A 24,576-nucleotide genomic window follows, 5' to 3' on the forward strand; every position below is an offset into this window, starting at 1 on the left:
AAACATATCTTTGCTAGAATCACATCAGCCACATAAACATGACAGAAAGCTATATGTAGAAAATACTGCCACAGGCTCTTTAGACATTCCATCCTCAAGGCTCCTCTCTCCTTCATGTTCAGTTCAGTCACTCAGTCGTGTCCGACTCTTTGCGATCCCATGAATTGCAGCACGCCAGGCCTCCTTGTCCATCACCAACTCCCGGAGTCTACTCAAACCCGTGTCCATAGAGTCGGTGATGCCATCCAGCCATCTCATCCTCTGTCATCCCCTTCTCCTCCTGCCCCCAACCCCTCCCAGCATCAGGGTCTTTTCCAACGAGTCAACTCTTCACATGAGGTGGCCAAAGTACTGGAGTTTCAGCTTCAGCACCAGTCCTTCCAATGAACACCCAGGACTGATCTCCTTTAGGATGGACTGGTTGGATCTCCTTGCAGTCCAAGGGACTCTCAAGAATCTTCTCCAACACCATAGTTCAAAAACATCAATTCTTTGGCACTCAGCTTTCTTCACAGTCCAACTCTCACATCCATACATGGCCACTGGGAAAACCACAGCCTTGACCAGACGGGCTTCTGTTGGCAAAGTAATGTCTCTGCTTTTTAATATGCTTTCTAGGTTGGTCATAACTTTCCTTCCAAGGAATAAGCGTCTTTTAATTTCATGGCTGCAATAACCATCTGCAGTGATTTTGGAACCCAAAAAAATAAAGTCTGACACTGTTTCCACTGTTTGCCCATCTATTTCCCATGAAGTGATAGGACCAGATGCCATCATCTTAGTTTTCTGAATGTTAAGCTTTAAGCCAACTTTTTCACTCTCCTCTTTCACTTTCATCAAGAGGCTTTTTAGTTCATCTTCACTTTCTGCCATAAGGGTGGTGTCATCTGCATGTCTGAGGTTACTGATATTTCTCCCAGCAATCTTAATTCTAGCTTGTGCTTCATCTAGCCCAATGTTTCTCATGATGTACTCTGCATATAAGTTAAATAAGCAGGGTGACAATATACAGCCATGACGTACTCCTTTTCCTATTTGGAACCAGTCTGTTGTTCCATGTCCAGTTCTAACTGTTGCTTCCTGACCTGCATACAGATTTCTCAAGAGGTGGGTCAGGTGGTCTGGTATTCCCATCTCTTTCAGAATTTTCCACAGTTTGTTGTGACCCACACAGTCAAAGGCTCTGGCATAGTCAATAAAGCAGAAATAGATGTTTCTCTGGAACTCTCTTGCTTTTTTGATGATCCAGCAGATGTTGGCAATTTGATCTCTGGTTCCTCTGCCTTTTCTAAAACCAGCTTGAACATCTGGAAGTTCAAGGTTCACATATTGCTGAAGCCTAGCTTGGAGAATTTTGAGCATTACTTTACTAGCCTGTGAGATGAGTCCAATTGTGCGGTAGTTTGAGCATTCTTTGGCATTGCCTTTTTTGGGGATTGGAATGAAAACTGACCTTTTCCAGTCCTGTGGCCACTGCTGAGTTTTCCATATTTGCTGCACTTTCACAGCAGCATCTTTCAGGATTTGAAATAGCTCAACTGGAATTCCATCACCTCCACTAGCTTTGTTCGTAGTGATGCTTTCCAAGGCCCACTTGATTTCACATTCCAGGATGTCTAGCTCTAGGTGAGTGATCACACCACTGTGATTATCTGGGTCATGAAGATCTTTTTTGTACAGTTCTTCTGTGTATTCTTGCCACCTCTTCTTAATATCTTCTGCTTCTGTTAGGTCCATATCATTTCTGTCCTTTATCAAACCCATCTTTGCATGAAATGTTCCCTTGGTATCTCTATAATTTTCTTGAAGAGATTTCTAGTCTTTCCCATTCTACTGTTTCCTCTATTTCTTTGCATTAATATAACCAGATATAACCCTGACAAAAAAGAAATATGAGTTTTAAGGCCAAGGCACAGGATATTTGGATATAAAAATTAAGACTATACATCCAGTCTTCTATGCAGCCTTAGAATTTCTCCTAATGTCTGCAACTCTCTCATCAAATAACAGGTTACTTAAGACAGATGGATAACGGTTCCTCTGACTTAATGATTTATTTCTCAGAGGTTTCTAAACCTAAATAAATCAGGAAGGCACCAGAAATCATGGGATATACTCACACTGTCAACTTAAGTTCTCTGAAGGCAAAGTAAGTGAGCTTGTAATAGAAAAGCCCCACGAGAGCAGGAACAGGTCAGCGCTTCCCATAGCTGCAGTCACAAGGTTCACAACGATTCTTGGTGCATAGAGCAACCCACTGTTTGCAGAAGAAATTACTTCCTTCACTCCGTGATAATTCATGAAGTTCAAGCATTGCAAACTATTGCATGATGAGTAAGACAGTCACTGGTTCTAGGCCATCTGTCATTATTAGATGACTTTCCATTCTTCAAAAAAAATTCTAAAATAAGCTACATGTGCCAGAAGGGAGTGGTGAACTATGTGTTACAGACAATCTGGAGAGGGAAAGACCTGTACCATTTGAGAGAAGAAATCATGGAAGAAGAAAACAAACTAGCACATGAAGGAAAAAAGAAAGTTTAACAGCATCGAAACATGTATATCTAGGGTGAAACAGATCACCAGCCCAGGTTGGATGCATGAGACAAGTGCTCAGGCCTGGTGCACTGGGAAGACCCAGAGGGATGGGGTGGAGAGGGAGGTGGGAGGGGGGACCGGGATGGGGAATACATGTAAATCCATGGCTAATTCATTTCAATGTATGACAAAAACCACTGCAATGTTGTAAAGTAATTAGCCTCCAACTAATAAAAATAAATGGAAAAAAAAAAGATAAAAATATGGAATTTTAAAAAAAAAAGTTTAAGAAAAGATGACAGGATCAAGAATATTCAAGCAGGGAGAAAAAGTAAAAGTTAAAAGCAAGATGAGAAAAAATACAGTCTATTGGACTAGAACTCAATATGCACTAAGGGAAGGGGTAGGTTTCAAAAGACAAGAGAAACGACCAGGAATAAGGTGTGTGTCTAGATCACCTATTAAGTGTGGTTGGCAGACCCCTGGGGGTTCCCGACACCTTTTCTCAGGCTGGAGAGGTCAAAAGTATTTTCCTAATAATATCATTTGCACTGGCGATGCAGAAGCAATGGTCAGTAAAGGTGCTGATGCCTTAGAAACATGAACCTGGGCAGACACACCAAACTGTACTAATACACATTGTACTCATCACTACCACACACTCAGTTTTTTTTAAGTTCTTGATCGTTGAGTACAAAGTTATTATTTTGTGTGACAAAATGGGAAGTATGCACAAGGCACCTCTACTGTATACTCAAGAACAAACGTTGCTCAAGGAAAGGCATTTGTAATATACAACTGTCTGAGTTACAAGCTAAACTAGTTGCCTTTCTCAACACAATTTTTATGTGAAAGAATGGCAGGCCAACTATGGGTTACCCTAAGTTGAGTAGCTAGCAGACAATCACTCAAAAAGAACCAAGTGAGCCTGCCACTTCAAGGAAAACACCTGACAGTGTATATTGCCTTTGAGAATACTGAAGCAATCAGGCACAAATTAGAATTTTGGAAAATTTGTTTCCATTCCTGTGAGCTTGACAGCTCCCCAATACTTAAAGACTTTTCTCATAAAAAGAGATGTTTTAAAATGTGGTTTTTGATAATTTGATAATTCATTGGTACAATGAAATGTACCAATATTTTGGAAGATCTGTAAAACTCAGGAAACAGACATTTAATGAATGATCAATGTATAATATTATGCATGAGTACATTATCAACTCAAAGCACCACACAGATGAATAGATTTTAATGTAAGAGAGTAAGATATGGTTTCCTACTTTCACACTGCAAATAACCTTTAAGACAATACCACTCAGAGTACTGGTACAGAATCAAAGAATACACACAACTATCTTAAGAAGTTACTGAAATAGTTCTCCTTTTTCCACCTACATATTGTGTGAAACGACTTTTTTCCTATACTTGAACCAATACCAACATCACATCAGACTGGATGCACAAGCAGATATAAGAACCTAGATGTCTTCTGCTAAACTAGACATAAATGGGATTTGTAAAACAGCAAAATGACACAATTCCTGATTAATTTTTCTTTGTTTCAAAATACATATTTCTCATGAAAAAAATTATTTTTGCAATCATTTAATGGGTTTACTGACACTTTTAAATAAACTAATAAATGCTTTCCAGTCTTAATTTCTAACAGTAAATATCAACATAAGCTACATAAACAAAGGTTCTTGCAGTCCTCAACTATTTTAAGAGTGTGAAAATGTCCTGAGACCAAGAAACTGGAGAACTACCACAGGAGAATAAAAGGTGGTCCTCAAACACAATTGCACATCCACCTGCTATGTACACTTTCTAAATTATACACTCAGTGTAGGAGAGTGACTGCCTGGAAGAGTCTCCAAATATTAGAACCTCCTCAAAGCTGCATTATGCAAAGTCTTGATTGACTTGGACGGGTAATACTGCATAGAAATCTTAATCAATATAACTCTACTTAAGAAAACTGTTATCTTCTTCAATTGACTATACTTCAGTGCAATGTTAAGAAATTCTGAATTTCATCTGACACACTTTCCAATTATTAGATTGGGGTTATTTGGGAATTTTACAAGCTAGTTTCAGAAGGCTTGATTTTTCTAAAAAATGCTTCCTGGTGGTTTAGGCTCAAGTTAGCCAGGGCTAGACAAATCAGCTCTGAGGTATTTCATGTTACTTTATGAAATATATTTAAGGTAAGATTGCAGCAGTTCAGAAAAATCACACAGTGTTTTTCAGCTGCTGTTGGCAACAAAGGTTTAAATCTCTACAAAGGCAAAGCTCACCACTTCATCCCTCCACCTGAGACTCACCTCCCATTTTTAAGCAGTACTGATATCACAAAGTCAATCTAATCTAATCTATATCTTATCATAAGGCCTTCCACAACTAGTCACGTACATGGACTCTTCCATTCCACTCTCCTTTGAAAGTGACAAAATGTAAAAACTTATTTACTCACAAGTTTAAACAGTACAGATATTCAGACAAATGTTAATCAACACAGTCACTTTTGATATATAAAAAGCTTAATATAAACAAGCACAGGAATAGCTATGATATAGATAGTCCTTTCATAGAATTTACTGTACTTGCATTGACACTGCAGGAATTCTTCTTTATTTAAAAAAGTATAAGAGCATGGAACAGAATCTTTGCTAGACCATCTTAGCATTTTGAAAATACCAACTAGGTTTTGTTTATTCTACTTTATATCCCAGATTCTAGCACTGTGCATGGAAGAGGTACTCCATGCTTGATGGATGATTAAACAAGCAGAGGAATTCTTTCAATGCTCACTGAACAACTATTATTTGCTAGCTACCACACCAAGTGAAAAGACAGTAAGTAGGTTTCAGTTCTGCCATGGAAAAACATATGCACAGTCCAAATCACACTAAGTATTAACCAGTATTGTTAGTAATAAGAATAATAAGTGACTTTGAGTTGGTAATTACTGAAGCTGAGTGATGGATTCATGTGGGTTCAAGATGTTATTCTCAAGGAAGCTATGGTATATATACACAATGGAATATTACTCAGCCATTAAAAGGAATTCATTTGAATCAGTTCTAATGAGATGGATGAAACTGGAGCCCATTATACAGAGTGAAGTAAGCCAGAAAGATAAAGACCAATACAGTATACTAACACATATATATGGAATTAAGAAAGATGGTAATGATAACCCTATATGCAAAACAGAAAAAGAGACACAGATGTATAGAACAGACTTTTGGACTCTGTGGGAGAAGGCAAGGCTGGGATGTTCTGAGAGAATAGCATTGAAACAAGTATACTATCAAGGGTGAAACAGATCACCAGCCCAGGTTGGAGGCATGAGACAAGTGCTCAGGGCTGGTACACTGGGAAGACTCAGAGGGATGAGATGGGGAGGGAGGCGGGAGGGGGGATTGGGATGGGGAATACATGTAAATCCATGGCTGATTCATGTCAATGTATGGCAAAAACCACTACAATACTGTAAAGTAATTAGCCTCCAACTAATAAAAATAAATGAAAAAAAAAGATGTTATTCTCGTTACTTTGGTATAAGTTTTAAATTTTCGGTAATAAAAACTTAAAAATAGCAAGGCTGAAGAAAGTTCCCGAGAACTCAGAGATGGCCAATGTGTCTCTGAGGCTCGGTTTCTCTGCACACTTGTAACACCGTCTTGTTACCCACAGGAGTAGATGATGGCCTGGGCCCACTGCCTTAGAGTGCAATGTTCTTTTGCCAGTAATGTGGTCGGTCATGTTGGGATTCAGCCTTCCTAATTCATGCCTGGAATCCCATGCAACAGAGGACCCACATCTCTAAGAAGGTAGATAGTATAAGGGATACAATCTGCAGAACTGATACAAAAATTGATTAAAGCAAAAATGAAACAGTAACTCTTATACAAATTTTTAAGAGACAAAACAAAACCTGAAAGGAAACCACTCTCCAATGTAACAAGTGATTCCATACCAATAGGCATGTACTGCATCACTTAAAGTGAAGAGCTAGTGCCAAAATACACATTCTCTTATATTACTTACTTCTCACTTTTTGTACCTTTCTCACGTAAGTGAATATCATCTTTGTGATATTAAAGACATCTCAGTTAAGGGATAGGAAACAAATGACTTACCCTAAGAATAAATACAAACAAGGATATGCAAAGAAAATATTCATTCTCTCTAGGAACCTAAGAAATGCAAATCAAATCCAATGATAAAATAGTGTTTCACATCCTTTATGGTAGCGATGTTTTACTTAAATATCACCAATGATATTATGACCAATGAAATATCTCTTATATAGTACAAGAAAATCTGTGGTGAAATTAGCACACACATTTTTTTATTATTAATTAGTGTCACTGTTTTACAAAGTAATCTGACAAGAGCCATATAGATACTCAAACCTTTTGACACAAATATTTTACCTTGAAGGACTCTAAACTAAGAAAGTAATTCATCCAAAAGCAAAAAGACAAATAAACAAAGATGTTCAATTCAGTAATTTACAAGAGCAAAAATTTAAAAATACTCAAGCAAAAATTTTAATTAAAGGTGTACCAGTGAAAAGCAAGATTAAACATGATGATTTTTAAGGTTAATACCAGTATGTGGTAAAATCTATTTAAGTGAAAACAATTTCAAAATAATATATACTGTAATTGCTATCATGTAAAACTGTTTTAAAGATTAAGGACGTGCAGAAATGACTCATTATTTTAGTATAGGGGCATTAAGAACAAGTTTTAATTCTATAAATTCCATTTAATGCCATCATTAGACTCTTTCTCATCAAAATTCTTTTTAGTATGAGGTTTGACAACAAAATTTATTTATCACAAAATGGATAAAATGGTGTTTGTGAAATTACCTTCTGAGTATGTAAGGATACTTTTTTTAAATGGAAAAAAAGAGAAAAATCTGTAACCTAACATCTTGAATTACACAGCACTTTTGGAAACAAATACTTTCCTTTTCAAATTAGGTAAGAAAAAATATTCTCAATTTTCAACAACTAAGACTATCCATTAAGAGTAACTTTTATAGTTTAAAAAAAAAAACAACCACAAGTGGTTTGAGTATATAGAAAACGCTAGCACCATCTTATGACTAAAGAACAACATCCAGAGACGCCTTCTGATTATAGTACCTCTAAGGATCACCTTCGGTAAAGTTGCACCAACACAGGCTCTCTAAGTTTATAGGCCTGCCCCCCAAACAACTGTAACTTAGGAGGAATATGAAGAATGTAATACTCTTAAGTTCCTGAAATATCAATTATATCACTCCACAGCACCTCTGGACACGAAGCTTCCGTGAATAAAGAACTGAGAAAGAAGGCCCTGCAACAGTTAGGGGAGCATCAGGGGCTGAGCTAGGAAGAGTGCTATGCTAATACGCAGTCTGTGAGATAGTTGTTAAGCAGTTTTCATCACCAGCTAGAATTTATTTCAATTGCAAGGGTGAGGTGGTTCTTCAACTATCTGAAGGAGGAGAAAAACACATGGCAGCAGCTGGGCACAGCAATAAATGCCACATTTACCTTGTTAATTTCAAACTGGCTCACTGGGACACTGCCGTTTAGCACATTTTCTCCAATTTCTATTAACCTCTTCTGAATGTTTTCCACTATAGTGTCCCGGCTTTGATCTGAAAGAATCTGGCCAATGACAAAGCTGCCGGGAAAAAAAAAAAAAAGGAGAGGGTTTGATTTTTTTAATATCATACTTTATTAATAAAGAAGAGACAAGGAAGATAAATGCCATTAGATTAACATGTGGACAAGAGCCATACTAAAAGATAACATGAGGGTTAATGTCCAGAAGGCCGTTACTATTTGTTTTTTCAACATTAATTCTACCAAAGGTTTACCAACCTTGCAATGTCAGGTTTGTCCTTAAACAGAGACTTTTTTTTTTTTAATGAGGCAGCTAATGCTTCCTATTTTGTGTGTGGATGGAGAACAATATGTGTTCTATCATGTTTTTACGCAATTATAAAATTCACAAGCAGCTATATTCTACTCATAGGTTAAAATCTGAGAAGACAAACTTTTCACTTTCCTCACAAAGCTCCAAGATATTATCTCTGATAGTATCTCTGCCCGAGATGACCACAAGCTAGAAAGTAGGAAAATAAAGTTCCTTATGCAAATCATTTAAAACTCAGAGATTTCACACTTTTCTTTCTTCGGCTTTATTATATTTCTCAGTGTTCTCCAATCATATTGCTATGCCTCAAAAACTTCATGTTATTCTATCAGATCCCCCCAAAAAAAAGAAGAAGAAAAGGAATAAGGAAGCCAATATTTTATCCATTTCTGAGAAAATGCAGAGCGAGGGTTTGACAGCTGCATTATAATTTGTCAGAAAAAGAACCCTGACAAAAACATTTGTATAGCTTTAATTACTAATACATTTCTAACGCAGAGAAATTTACTTCTATTATGATGCATCTTTTCTTAGAAAAGACAAAGCTGAAGAGAACACTCTAATCGACAGTCTATACAAAGTAGTTTCATCTTTGGGTACATTTGGGGGCAATGAAGCATTTCAAACTATATTTCATAAAAGGCTAACAGTGACCCACACTCAGATGATCAACTTTGCCTAATCAAGAGTAGTTTTGTAGAAGCAACAATTGCTCAATCTCCCAACTTGAAAGCAAGAGAAAGGCTGGAAAACAAGTAAAAAATGCTGATATTCAGCAACACAAAAATTAATTTAAAATTTCACTTTAAAGAAAAAAGTCCCTCTATTTTCAGAACTAGTCAGGTTCACAGAGCAGGAATTATCTGGAAAGATGGGACATAAAGTACCTGAAGATGTGTCTTTTTAAAATGGGTGCCTTATGTGGCCCTAAAACAAACAGGTCTTATTAGCACAATCTGCAGTCTCATGTATAAAACTAAGGGGTCAGTTATGACATTTATTATTTTGGAGGTACATACGGTATTTGAGAACCAGCTCTTAAATTAACCCGAGATTAGTAAGAACCTTTACACACAAATGATATGGGCAGGGACAGTCTCACGCCATGGCCCACTTTGAATCCCAGAACATTTGAAGCCACAACACAGGGAAAACTTAACAATCATGGCCCTAAGGAGGCGCTAGGAAGATTCAGGAGCACAATGTAAGGGACTTCCTACCTACTAGAAACAGTGAAGCAAAACAAAATTTAAAAAAGCCAACATCAATGAAACTCTGTAAGCATCTAAAATGTGAAGATTTAACCTCATCATGACTGAAAACTCGTAAGATGCACCTTACAGCAAGCATCTCTTACTGAGCAAGTTTTGCTCTTTCTAAGTTTTAACCCGTCTGTAAAATTTCATTCCAAATCAGTAAGAGCTGTTAATACACAATGATACCAATAACAAAAAGAAGTTGTGTCCTTGTGCTTGGCAGAATCACAAGTGTTCTCCACATTGTTAATGCTTGAATTTTTTAAAAGCAAACAACAAAAGCGAAAATGAAAGCTGAACTCACTTTCCAGTGTCTTTAGCAAGATCACACCAGTCTCTTCTAACTATATCTAATCCTTTCACCTCCTGTTTCGTGACGTAATTCCCATCTGATGTAGGCTCAACAATCAGAGCAGCGTACTTCTTTTTCTTCAGCAGTAGCAGGGACTTGAAAATACCATCAATGTCTATTTCAAGCAGTTTGTACAACTTATTCACTTCACTTTTCACCTGTGAAAATTTCAACCATTAATATTAGCTTCTCAAATATCTAATATGGAGAAGATGAATATGCTACAAATTCCCAAGAGTTCATCTAAACAGAACTAGAAGTCACACAAGACTAGAAGGCGTTTACTCAGGTTATATGGAAAATGGTATTATGTTTGGTATGATGCAAGAACTTTGAAAAAGCACAGGAACAAAAACAGATAAAAAGATAAACAAAGAGACAATACAATAAATACATCATCTCACTCAACCAAAGGACAGAATTGGCAGGGTCAGCTACAGGAAATGTCTGAAAATTATGTAATAGTCTGTTTTCGAACCTAAAAACTAAATGCATAAGTACTTACCTTCAAACTACTGAACTAGAGGTTAGATAGTCCAACAACTAGATACATGGCCAGTAAAACTTTACTATTAAAACAGTGTCTAAGATCTCTCAGTACCTCCTATAGCACCATGACTTTAAGCAAATAACTATCTGCTGAACAAATAAATGAACAGCCACCTGCTCTCTATTGATAGGGTCACTGCACAGACCATCACCTCAAGGGAAAATACACAACTTTTCAAGGTCCAATGAGTACAATATGTCAAGCTTGTTGTTAAGTAAAGACTACAGCTCAAATTTCACACATTTTAGGGGAGATAGGCAGGTAGTTATTAGCTTATAAGATGGTACCTTAGTTTTAGTTTATTGGGATAATATCTTAACAAGTGATCAAAAAACACCTAATTGTTAGATGAACTGCAGTTAGGCCACAAATGATTATTTTTAAAAGTTCCCTTGTCTTTTTAAATATATTGTAAGTATTCCTGTGAAAATTATAGATATATGCATATAATGTAGTTAGGTATGTATTTATCCATATCTATCACTGTATAAAATACATCTGAATGTAACTAGAGACATATTTCTCCTTATGAATGACAATGTGATAGGAACTAATGTGATCACATCTTAAACTTACCAAACCTAGACTATTTTCTAAAGGTAAAACATATTTATTACTTATGGAAAAACCAACTTCCTTTGATTTTTGCCCTCAAAGCAAATAACTAGAGTAGAAGTTGAAATAAAACAGGGGATGAAGAATCAAAGGCACTAAATTTATTATCATTTTCAAAAGGACATGTATATGTAGAAACCAGACACAATTTACAAAAGCAGGTGAAACATATAATTTTATGAAATTATCTCACCTTGTTTCCCAATTTAAACACTTCTTCCAAATTGGTGCTATTGGTGTTGATCATAATTGAATCTGTATCTCCATAAATAACTTCAAGATTCATCTAATGAAAAGCAAAAATTATAAAAATTAACAACAAAAACACCATGACCATCACACACTCAGTGAAACTCAAAACTTTCCATTATATAAATTACAGGTTCCAAATGATTTTTGAAGAGTTTACATTTTTTCTTGCCCATATTGTCAGTGTACAAAGACTAAGCCGCAATAAACCAAAAAACACAATAAAATCTCCCTGATTTTCTTAAAGCAGACAGTGGAATGGCAGAGGAAGTATCTAGTTTCAACTGAAATAAAATGTAGGACTGAATAATATAAAGATAAGAGACCAGGAAAGGGAGGGGTCTGTATTTACCAACTGTCCCTCATGCTTAATGGTCAGGGCAATTTATAAAGCAGAGACAAAATGGGGTTTTTTTCAACCCGGTCCACAAATCTATATTAAATTCTTAGTAGTTAGCAGAATATGAAGAGTGCCAAAAAAAATCAATCATCACAAACAACACTAGAGCACATACAGTATAAAGGCCTGGAAGTAAACTCTAATTAGCACTGTTACTAATTTGCTAGAAACACTCACATATAGGCTTCAAGCAGCGGTTAGATTATATCAATGTTAGTAAAAGAAAAAGGCTATAATCCATTAGGAGGGATTATAAATGTAAACCAGGCATCCTAAGAAGCCATTTCCAGTGTGTTTGGGTTACAATTTTCCTTAAATACAACAACATCACCAAGTATGGTATCTAAGAATTACTGTACAATGAAAATGCTTACCTTCTGAACCATCTCTTTTGTATGCATCAAAATCTAAATGAAATGAAAAAAAGTCAAGATTAATGCATTACGTAATTACAAAAACCTAAATATATGCTGAGAGAGATAGGCAACCCCATGGTTTGTCATTTCCATATATTTTAAAAGCTCTTGATGGTTTTCTAACTATAATCCTCAAAACAATATCATCATAATCTAAAAATCAGTTTGCCTCTATACCAACTCTTAGGCAGAGAGATGTTTGCAGATTTGCTGTAAAGGTCTATCTTTAACAAATATACATAATAAAATATTCTTTCATAATATGGCATAGAGACAAACTATTCTTGATAGCAATATTTAAAAAGAACTATATGGCTAAAAAAAACACCACCACCACAAAGATTAACCAAGCACTTAAAACTTAGCAATCTTTCCAGTATTCAGGATGATAGAATAATTTTAGAAAGGGGGGGGCCCTTTTCACTATATATCCCTGGAGCAAGCACAGTGCCTAGTACAAAGGTGTGGCTCAATAAACATTCAGTGAATAAAGACAAATAGATAGTAGATAATATCTGTAGATAGGTCTGTCCCCAGGTATATACAGCTGTAAGAGTAAAGGCTAAATAGGCTACAGTGTAGCTGCTGACAAAATTATAAATTATCTTGGACTAGATCAGAAGCAAAACATATTTTACAAATGAAGTCCTCTTCAAAGGAGTAATACAACATCCTGAGCACTCAGTGTATGTTTGTTATGTATAAAATATATGGGTCAAACGCTGTGCTATGAGCATCTCGTGCATTTTTTCATTTCATTCTCTAAGAGCCCTGAGACAGTCACTTATTAATACAACCATTTGTTAGAGACAAAAAACAAAGAGAAGATAATTAATTTGTCCTAGTAAGTGACAGAGCAGAGATATGAACCCAGGCACTCTGACTACAGAGCGTGGGGCCTGAGTCACTGCACGCTATTGCCTCTAGATCAGCATCCATCTTTGAAAGCATCACTCTAAGCCAGAGTCACTCTTCCAATGAGTCAGAGAGAAGATTTACTTTATTTACATTTCTTTTTCCTACCTCCAAGAGTCTTCCATGTCAACTCAGCTCAAACCTCATGGTGTTTCTGTTCTTCTGGTCCTTCATGTTACAAAGCCCTATAAATGCTCACCTTAAGAGGATCTGTTATATCTACCCCTTGTGTTCCATTTCTATTGTACGCCTCCCCTTTGGTACAGTCTCCCAAAGTTGTTCATGAGCTCAGTGTTCTAAGTTATCAGGAAAAGAAGACCTTTCTCCTGCCCTGGGGGTGGTGGGTGGTGGTAAATACCAATCAGGCTAACCAATGGTTTTAACAGTGGCTATACAGTAGAATCATCCTGGGATCTTCTAAAATGCCACTACCTGGGCCCAGCAATTTTTTTAAACAGCTCTCAAGATTATTCTTATGTTGCAGGCAGGGTTAAGGACCACTGGACTAAGATAATCGTCGTAATCCCATCCTGGAAACAGTTTTTAGCCCACAGTCTGTCCCCTCCCCAATTAGACCACAAGTTCCTGGAGGTCACAGCACATGTTTGTGCTTCACATCTAACAAGCACTTGAAAAACTGTTGGCTAGCTGACTGATAGGTCTCAGAGTCATCTCAATCACTTTTCTACTAGATACTAAAATCCAGTTAACTCATAAAAAATATTCACTCTCCTCCACTTTATCTTCATTTTTTAATATTTAAATTATAGGAAAATGCATTGTGGGAAAACACCTGACAATTCCTTCGAGAAAAAAGCAATAACGTGATCCACCCAAGTCAAGGTAATCACAGTGAGGACAAAACTAACTACTTACCATGAGTTGTCTTCACCCTCTGCCCATTTCACCCCGCTGGGCTGGGCTTCCCTCATCACAACGGACAGCCCCACAAGGTAACTATTTCCTGCTAAGTACAACACCTCGGGAGCAATCTGTCAATCTTTCACTCCAATTCCACGAGTGCACTAACCGATTTCTTCTGCTCTCCTTTTGCACCATGAACCAAACCTACTGTGTTACCCCCAAGTACACCTCCAATGGGAAGTGGCAACATTCATCTCTCAGCTCCAACACCCACCCTCACGCTGTCGTGCCACCAGCTCACAACCATTTCCACACACGATCTGAGTGAGGCCTGCTACTAAAATGACTTTCCCTTTGATGGATGAAAACTCCCGATGGATGCTTTGCAAACAAATGACAGAAAACTAGGCAAACTACTAAAACTATATATACTATTACATGTATATGTACGCCTGAGTCCCTTTGCGGTCCACTTGAAACCATCACAACATCATTATCAGATATACTTCAATATAAAATAAAAAGTTAAAAAAGAACTACATACACTGCAATTGCTTTTTTCACCTAGTACTTTATTTCAGAGATTATTTCTTACTCACACATAAAGAGCAGTCTCAATTCTTTTTAATGACTACATAGTGTTCCACTGTACATCTCAAGCATGATTTAACTAGTGCTCTACTAATAAATGTAGGTGGTTCCTAATGCTTACCTTCATAATCACACTTTAATAATCCTTTTATTACATGTATACCTGTAATTTGCCAATCTGCCAATAATGAAATAAACTCCTACAAGAGGGCTTACCAGGTCAAAGGCTGTATCGTTTAACAATTCTTGATAAACATAGCCAAACAAGTCTCCACATAGGTGGTACCAATTTCTGACAATAGTTTTAATCACCATCTTTCCTGTGGGCTACCAAATTCTTAGTATCTAGCAGAGGCCATCTATGGGGTCGCACAGAGTAGGACATGACTGAAGCGACTAAGCAGCAACAGCAGCAGAGGCCCTGGTACACAGTAGCTATTAATGAATATTTGTAGAATGCTGAATTATAAACCCCATTTTACAGATGAGGAAAACTAGGCGCTAATCTGGGCTGGACCTTATGTTTCATTTTCTTTTCATTATGTCTCCCTGCCTTGTTAAAAAGCCCATTCCACACGAATGTTCTGGAAGTCAAAAATCAAAAACTTATACATTACAGATATTTCCCCATTAAGGAAATGCATTTAAAAAAAAAAATCCACAGGTATCCTGAAAGGTCTACTGGACACAAGGTACAATGATTACAAGATAACCGTGCATAAGTTCATTTCAAAGTGACAAGCCTAATATTAAAGCTACCCATTCTGACAGAAAATCATTTTCTAAGTGCCAGCAGCTAGAAAACAGGGCTATAAAGGCTTGCTAAATTCATTAATAAGGCAGTCTGCAGTTATCTGATTTCACAGCAACACCTGCATATTTATCTACTCATTACCAATTGGATGATGGAATTTTTTCAAGCACATTTCAAAAATCTGCCAACTTCAAGTGTAAAAAAATAAACTTTGTGGTTAATTTTTCCCTTAACAAAGTACAGCTGTTGAGAATAATTGTTCAAGATCTTACCCTGTAATGTCAACTGCAGCAGAACAAAGAGTATTTAATTAGCAAATCTATCCAGTAATTCAACACCTATTATATAAAATGCCTTCGTGATTTTATTCAGGATAATTTGCTAAGAGGGTTATTACTGACATTCAGATGGAATTTAAAATTCCTACGCAAGTCGAGTCATAATAGCAGTAATGATCTCCCCAATCAGGAGATTCGGTGTCACACAAGGCTCTCTTGCAATGCAGCAGCCGATTTCCTGACTTCTTAATTCCTGGGCTCAGCTCAGTGAGAGCCCTTCATGCCGGTATTTCAGTCAGCAATACATCTTTAATGGGACTCTATTAAAATAACTAGAACAAAAATGACTTTTTTTTGGTTAAGAAGAATGACAGCACTGCCATCATATCAATCATGGCAGGCTTTGCAGAGCAGTGCCATTGGGGGTGGGGGAAAGAGGGGGGAACAGGAAAGGAGTGGGGCTGGGGGTGGGGAGAACAGTAATTAACATGAAAGGGTGTTTTAACCCCAATCTGAGCCTCTGAAAACGGGGGAAGGGTAGTGGGGACTAAAAAGGAAATGTGAAGTTTATCTCCAAAAATTGCTTCCTAGAGAAAATAATTTGTTCAGAAACACACTCACAATGTGGTTTACTAATCAGAAAGCATGTTTGTTGCTCTTGGGTTAACAACAGCAGTGATCTAAGACCAACTACAACTGAGGTGTGTGGTCACAGGGTCTCCTTACAAGGCCAGGATAAAGGTGGGGGTCTTTATTTTCTGTTAGAACAGGATACTAATGTCTTACCATGCCTTCATTCAAAGGTTGTAAAATGTTTTTAGATGCTCTTACAGACTAAAACAGTGCTTATTAATACTAAATGAGAGGGAAAATACCAACTTTTCAGTTAACCAAAAAAAAAAAAAATTTCAAGCCCTTATTCCAAAAGCATACCTTAATTATAGTAATATCCACTAACAAGAAATCCACTTGATATATGATGCAGAAACTAAACAAAACGACAACCTTCTAAGTTAGGAAAATGCTGGATAAGGTCAAATTTGAAACAAATAATGCACGAAGAGAATGACAAGTAAAATCTCAAATGGCTTTAGGATTCTTCTGTTACTGATGACATACAATTATAAATAAACTGGAAACTTTTTAAAAATACATTAGCATAATAGGGGGAGCAAAATGAATGGTTTTGAAGGATGAGGAAGAGAAAAGTAGAATAAATATAAATATTATGATATTTGGTAATCCAACCATTATCTAAGCTTTCCCTATTCCCAGTCTCAGCAGTTTTCAAGGACTTCGTGTTACTCAGTTCTTCTGCTTGGTAAACATCTTTTATTTCATCCTCAATATATTAGATTGCCTTTTTCCTATTCTGTTATCCTTAAATATGTGTCTTCTCTCTAAGATGTTCAAGAAGCAAGGGCTATGGAATTAATAAGCATCTTACTCTCTATCTCCACGATTCCCAAGACACTAGGCTCCTCACTGCCTCTTAACTTTAGCTTTACCTTATTTAAAATTGGGATAATACTACCACCTAGTTCCCAGAGCTAGATGGGAGTAAGAACTGTATGCTGAAAACATGTTTTACAAAGATAGAACATTATACAAATGTAAGTTCAAAAAAAATGCCAGGGGTCAGTAATCTGAGTGCTAGTTTCAAGTGCCAATTACAAGGTAAGTGATTTGGTAGTAATAAGTGAGTTTCCCTCTCTAGGTCTAGTAGCAATAAGTTAGTTTCTCTCTCTCTAGGTCTGAGCTTTCTCACTGATAAAATTTAGAGTTTGGGATTCCTCCCGGATCTAAAAATATAGAATCCAAGTTTGACAAGAGGCAATATCTCCTCTCCTTTTATCTGGCTGCATGGACACTGTTCCACATTCACTTCTTCAGTATTATGAAAAGGAGGCACAAATATACTAAATAAAGATAACTAGCAATACAAAAATATATTGCCATATTCTAGGTTGCTTTTGAAGGCTACATGGTTGTAAAATAACTAGAAATACATAAGCTCTCATAAATTGTCTGCATACAACTTTAGGCACCTACACTTTCAGTGGATGGGCATATTTACAGAACACAAAAACATCTGACACTTTGTCGTGAGCACCTCTGGATCCCTTAGCCTGGGAGAATATATGAACATCTACATTATCAACTTGTTTAACTTATATGCAGAGTACATCATGCAAAATGCTGGTCTGGGTGAATCACAAGCTGGAATCAAGATTATCGGGAGAAATATCAACAACCTCAGATATGCAGATGACACGAAGAGGTGGCAAGAATACACAGAAGAACTGTACAAAAAAGATCTTCATGACCCAGATAATCATGATGGTATGATCACTCACCTAGAGCCAGACATCCTGGAATGCGAAGTCAAGCAGGCCCTAGGAAGCATCACTACGAACAAAGCTAGTGGAGGTGATGGAATTCCAGTTGAGCTATTTCAAATCCTAAAAGATGATGCTGTGAAACTGCTGCACTCAATATGCCAGCAAATTTAGGAAACTCAGCAGTAGCCACAGGACTGGAAAAGGTCAGTTTTCATTCCAATCCCAAAGAAAGGCAATGCCAAAGAATGTTCAAGCTACTGCACAATTGCACTCATCTCACATGCTAGCAAAGTAATGCTCAAAATTCGCCAAGCCAGGCTTCAACAGTACGTGAACTGTGAACTTCCAGATGTTCAAGCTGGTTTTAGAAAAGGCAGAGGAACCAGAGATCAAATTGCCAACATCCGCTGGATCATCAAAAAAGTAAGAGAGTTCCAGAAAAACATCTGTTTCTGCTTTATTGACTATGCCAAAGTCTTTGACTGTGTGGATCACAACAAACTGTGGAAAATTCTGAAAGAGATGGGAATACCAGACCACCTGACCCACCTCTTGAGAAATCTGTAGGCAGGTCAGGAAGCAACAGTTAGAACTGGACATGGAAAAACAGACTGGTTCCAAATCGGGAAAAGAGTATGTCAAGGCTGTCTGTATATTGTCATCCTGCTTATTTAACTTATATGCAGAGTACATCATGAGAAACGCTGGGCTGGATGAAGCACAAGCTGGAATCAAGATTGCCAGGAGAAATATCAAAAACTTCAGATATACAGATGACACCACCCTTATGGCAGAAAGTGAAGAAGAACTAAAGGGCCTCTTCATGAAACTGAAAGAGGAGAGTGAAAAAGTTGGCTTAAAACTCAACATTCAGAAAACCTGGTCCCATCACTTCATGGCAAATAGATAGGGAAACAGTGGAAACAGTGACAGACTTTATTTTCTTGGACTCCAAAATCACTGCAGATGGTGACTACAGCCATGAGATTAAAAGACACTTACTCCTTGGAAGAAAAGTTATGACCAATCTAGACAGCTTATTAAAAAGCAGAGACCGTGAACTTACATGGCCAACAAAGGTCCATCTAGTCAAAGCTGTGGTTTTTCCAGCAGTCATGTATGGATGTGAGAGTTGGACTATAAAGAAAGCTGAGCGCCAAAGAATTGATGCTTTTGAACTCTGGTGTTGGAGGAGACTCTTCAAAGTCCCTTGGACTGCAAGGAGATCCAACCAGTCCATCCTAAAGGAGATCAGTCCTGAAGATTCACTGGAAGGACTGATGCTGAAGCTGAAACTCCAATACTCTGGCCACCTGATACAAAGAACTGATTCATTTAAAAAGACTTTGATGCTGGGAAAGATTGAAAGCAGGAGGAGAAGGGGAAGAGATGGTTGGATAGCATCACCGACTCAATGGACATGAGTTTGAGTAAACTCCAGGAGCTGGTAATGGGCAGGGAGGCCTGGCGTGCTGCGGTCCATGGGGTCGCAAAGAGTTGGACATGACTGAGCAACTGAACTGAACCACTCTAATGGCAGAAAGTGAAGAGGAACTAAAGGAGTCCCTTGATGAAGGTGAAAGAGGAGACTGAAAAAGCTGGCTTAAAACTCAACATTCAAAAATGAAGATCATGGTATCCGGTCTCATCACTTCATGGCAAATAAAAGGGGGAAAAAGTGGAAGCAGTGACAGATTTTAATTTCTTAGGCTCCAAAATCACTGAAAGGTGACTGCAGCCACAAAGTTACAAGACACTTGCTCCTTGGAAGGCAAGCTATGACAAACCTAGACAGTGTATTAACAAACCTAGACAGCATATTAAAAAGCAGAGACATCACTTTGCTGACCAAGGTCAGTCAAAGCTATGGTTTTGCCAGTAGTCATGTATGGATGTGAGAGTTGGACCATAAAGCTGAGAGCTGAAGAATTGGTGCTTTTGAGTTGTGGTGCTGGAGAAGACTCTTGAGAGTCCATTTGACTGCAAGGAGATCAAACCAGTCAATTAAAGCAAATCAACCCTTAATATTCATTGTTAGGATTGACGACGAAGCTGAAGCTCCAATACTTTGGCCACCTGATATGAAGAGTCGATTCATTGGAAAAGACCGTGACGTTGGGAAAGATGAAGGCAAAAGGAAAAGAGAGCTGCAGAGGATGAGGTGGTTAGATAGCATCACTGACTCAATGGACATGAATTTGAGCAAACTCAAGGAGATAATGAAGGACAGGGAAGCCTGGCACACTGCAGTTGATGGGGTTGCAGAGCTGGACACAACTTAGTGACTGAACAAAAAGCAGATATATATATATATATATATATATCACTGTTTCTCATTCTCAGCACTATTGACACTTAGGCTGCATAATTCTTTATCATGGAGGCTGTCCCTGGCCTCTACTCACTACAAGCCAGTAGCAACACACATATACACTCTCCAGTTGTGACCAAAGTTGTCTCCAGGTTCTGCCAAATGATTCCAGGGAGCATAATTGTCCCTGGCTGAGAATCAGTGATGTTATACTTATAACTCAACATTTTCTCTTTCTAGGCCCATATTCAATTGTCTGTTCCACATGCATTCATTCTAAATCCCAACCATCTTCTCCAAACCTTCACCAGATCCAAACACAATAAATAGCCTCTCCAACAAAAACAAAGTGCTGACTTCCTTTCTAATCCAATGAACTGACGAGTCTCAATCAGACTCTCTCTCCAGCGTGTGCCTCCTGCCAATGTGCCATCCCTCATCCAGGCCCTCATCCCTTGCCCAGCCTACCTGTCTCCAGCATCACTACCTTCCACAATTGCAAGAAAGAATTCCCTAAAATCAATCACTCGCACACATACACACCCCCCCCTCACCATACATCTCTTTGATTCTGTGTCTCTGGAGAACTCTGACTGACACAGGCTGCCTGAGTGCAGGGCCTAACAGTGCTCCTTATAAGCTGCATGACCTCAGGCATACAAGATAACCTCTCTAAGCCCCCCAATTCCCTGACTATAAAATGGAGACAGTAACTGCAGCTTCCTTATAGCAGGGGTACCATAAGCATTAAATGTAACAACATATGTCAACTGTTTTTTTACAGTCTCTGATATATTAATAGAAGTGCTCAGTAAGTGTGAGGTATTATCATTACCTAACATCTACTTACTTTACAAGGAACTTCATACCATCAGAAAAGCCTCTCTGGACTCCCCAATTCAATGATAGTCATGAGACTGTTACTCTAATGTGCTCCCAAATTATTCTGTGTATACCACAGCATACGACTCTATGACAAAAGGTAAGATTAAGAAACCACAAGCAAACTATAAGCAGAGATCATGTCTTTGCCATTAAACTAACACAATGCTTGGCACGTAGCAGTAATTCAATGCATATTTATTTCTCAGGTTCTAGTAAGAGGAGGCAGACCCAAGTGGTCCAGCGTGAGAAGAGCGAAGCCATGGATTGATAAATGTACCTCCACAATAACAGGACCCTAAAGCTGGTTACAGAAAGTGGCAATTAAACCCACACACAGCACATATTTAAATGCTAGCTGTTTCCATGCAAGAAATGAAGAGTGAATCAGTTTTAATCCCACCTTCAAATACAATGCATGTTAGATAAACATATTCACTCAAGAGAAATGAATTTCTACCCCAGTGATAAAGGCCCATTAATTATAAACTTGACTGAAACAGTGTACCTCTCCTATACGACTCTTGTTTCCAGATAAACTGATTTTGTTTTAAATCCTTAATTTACAACCTAACCTTCTGATAGCTCATGTGTAAGGAATATAAAACACGTTGAATAAACAAAGATTTCTGAAAGGTTTCTCCTCCACAAGAGACACATTTAATGATATTTATGAGTATCTTTCAATTACCGCCCTAAAATCTGACAGGGTCCTAATTTTGATCTAAAAACTTTAAAAAAAAACCCACAAAGTATGGGTTTGTCAAATATATGAAAAGTGAAATTCTCTCTTGTCTTCTAATTTCTTGCCCCCCATCAATTTATTCATCTTGTGGACTTTTAAAAATCCACTTTACATTCTGACTTTTAAAAAACTCTGTTTTCATTTTTAAAGAAACCTTCATTTCACAGTATTCTTACGCTCTATTCCTCTTCCAGGCCAACTTCCAGTTTAGAAACTCACATCTTGTTTGTTTCCCTTGGACTTGCATTATTGCCATGCATGGGATTATATCTGACACACGATCCTGGAGAGCTCGCAGAGCTGGCTTTAAAGCACACTTGAGTCAAATCTACTCACTGATACAAGAGTTCAAGTACGGGCCTGCATTCTTAAATATTAAATTCTCAGGGAGAGAGGGGGAAAAAAAACCCTAAGACAACAAGATTGAAACTAGAGCAGGAGATATTAACCTAAAGTCAATAAATCTGAAAATCTTCAAACTGTAAGGAAAAATCTGAATGTGTGCCTACATGCATTTTTCTAGGAAAAGGGTCCATGTATTTCATCAATTTAGAAATTTTGATTCATTTAAATATAAGTGCCACTGAAGATGTTCCAATGAGCCATAAAAACAGAGCTTTCCAATTTCCTAGAACTCACATGATGGCCAGGAGGCTAGAAACACCCCACCCAAAGGTTTCGCCTGTTGACCCTCCAGTGTACTAGCCTCACAGAAGGACAGACCTGTGACAAGGCACCACTGTCTGGTTCCCCGACTGACTCCCATGGGGGGGGGCGCTAATTAAGACACGGCGCGCGCTAATTAAGATGCGGCCAAGCTATGTCCGTGCAGTAGTGCACATCAGCACTCAGGCAAGTTTCACACAACCTGATGAAAATTGACTCAAAGTGTCTTACTTCAGTAATCACTTAGACAGAATGAATTTTACATTAGTGGGATCAAGCATGCACCAGGCCTCAGTGGAAATGAAAAGGGCTTATAGTAATAGGATTTATAAATCCACCCATTAGGTTAATGGCTAAATGATTTACATGTAACTTTCTCTCCCACCCTGCCCTCCCTCACCCTTTAACTCAGTAAAAACTATGCTTGGCATTTTCCACTGCAATGCCATACACAAAGGAAATAGCCTTTCTATTTTGGGACATTCTAATTTCTAATAATGGCTTGGGTAGCTACCATTAACTCTTTCAAAGCACAAATAATTGACTAATAAAATTAAGTATTCTATAAGGCCTAAAAGTGCTTAATTGATCATAATTGTCTATTTGAGAAGAAGGCGTCAGGCTGGCTATGCTCAGATAATGAAGTTGGGCAATTCTGAAGCACTGCAATCAAGATAATACTTACGGCTAAAAAGGACATTAGCATTTTCCAGAATCTGCAACATTTTCTTTATAACTGAGGTCATGGGAAAATCTGCCAAGCAAACTTGGAGCTCCCTGCCCCCACAAGTGGCAGATTTCACAGACTCCCACTTCATGTTACTAAGCCCCTCAGTGGTGGTCCAGAGGACAACCTCAAGCTAGAGAGTGGTCAAGGTGCTGCTGTCACCCTTTTGGTGGAAACACTGCTGATTTCCAGAAAGCTTCTTTTTAGGATTGGTGTGTGACAAGACAGTCATAGAACTGTTCTTTGTTATTCTCTGCCTCAAGGGAGGTCAGAGGAGGAAGAGCTTTTTAAGCTTAACACCTGGCCGGGGTGGGGTGGGGTGGAGGAACTTCCTTGCTCCATACCAAGGCTAAACACTAAATTCTGTTATGTAAGGACCATGCTTTCTACATACCCTCCCACCGCAACTCTACTTCTTATAAAATGGTGTCTTGTGCCCACTCCCTTTCTATTAGAAGTTCAGAAAACAGATTCTAAGAGCTAGTTATGATTAAAATAAAGAGGGCTCCCGTAGCTGCTGTATAACACAGGGACCTCAGCTTGGTGCTCTGTGATGACCTAGAGGGGTGGGATTGGGGCGGGGGCTCAGGAGGGAGGGGGTATATGTATATTTATAGCTGATTCACGTTGTTGTACAGCAGAAACCAACACAACATTGTAAAGCAATTATACTCCAATTTAAAATAAATAAATAAAATTAAATTTTAAAAGATATGGAGGGCTCCCACTTTAAAGAAAAATCTTCTTTCAGAAAGATGGTCTCAATTTGGAGAAATGTGATTGGGTTCAGCTGTCAAGAGACAGACGTGCTGCACACGTACTCAGGCATGCCTCTATAATGTCTCTCTACATTTAAGGACTAATAAAATAGTATGTTCCTATTTATCAAACACTTTTTCTTCTGTCCCATCATCCTCTATGCTATCTCTGGGAAGAACTACAAAAGTTTGAAAGAAAGATAAATACCAAGCTGAGAAATGTCATTTAGGATGGATGTGCAGAATATGGAGAGGAAATAAGACCAATATCTAAGCTATACAAGATCTGGGTAATCACTGATAAGGAAAAAGAAAATCCCCTTTACTTCTGAACTTCATTTGCTTTTCAACTCTCTAATCTGGCCAAGGCTCAAGAATTTGATATGAATTCTAGAAATCTCTGCTATTTTCTTTGTGTTTAG

General features: G+C 37.9%; 1 protein-coding gene across 5 annotated transcripts in view; it reads right to left on the reverse strand.

Moving 5' to 3' along the window:
* Positions 1-24,576, reverse strand: part of POLA1 (DNA polymerase alpha 1, catalytic subunit) — a 300,499-nt gene that overhangs the window by 165,642 nt on the left and 110,281 nt on the right. For all 5 annotated transcript variants that reach the window (XR_011485784.1, XM_070462009.1, XM_070462007.1 and 2 more), the window contains 4 exons: positions 12,280-12,312; positions 11,450-11,542; positions 10,044-10,249; positions 8,096-8,228 (listed from right to left, as the gene is read on the reverse strand). Coding sequence is in view for 4 of the 5 variants with exons in the window: in XM_070462009.1 (XP_070318110.1) it covers positions 8,096-8,228; positions 10,044-10,249; positions 11,450-11,542; positions 12,280-12,312 (465 nt within the window). In the remaining variant the exon portion in view is untranslated. The remainder of the gene's footprint in view (positions 1-8,095; positions 8,229-10,043; positions 10,250-11,449; positions 11,543-12,279; positions 12,313-24,576) is intronic.

The sequence above is a fragment of the Odocoileus virginianus genome, chromosome X, assembly GCF_023699985.2.
Source record: "Odocoileus virginianus isolate 20LAN1187 ecotype Illinois chromosome X, Ovbor_1.2, whole genome shotgun sequence".
In the NCBI taxonomy this organism is placed as follows: Eukaryota; Metazoa; Chordata; class Mammalia; order Artiodactyla; family Cervidae; genus Odocoileus; species Odocoileus virginianus.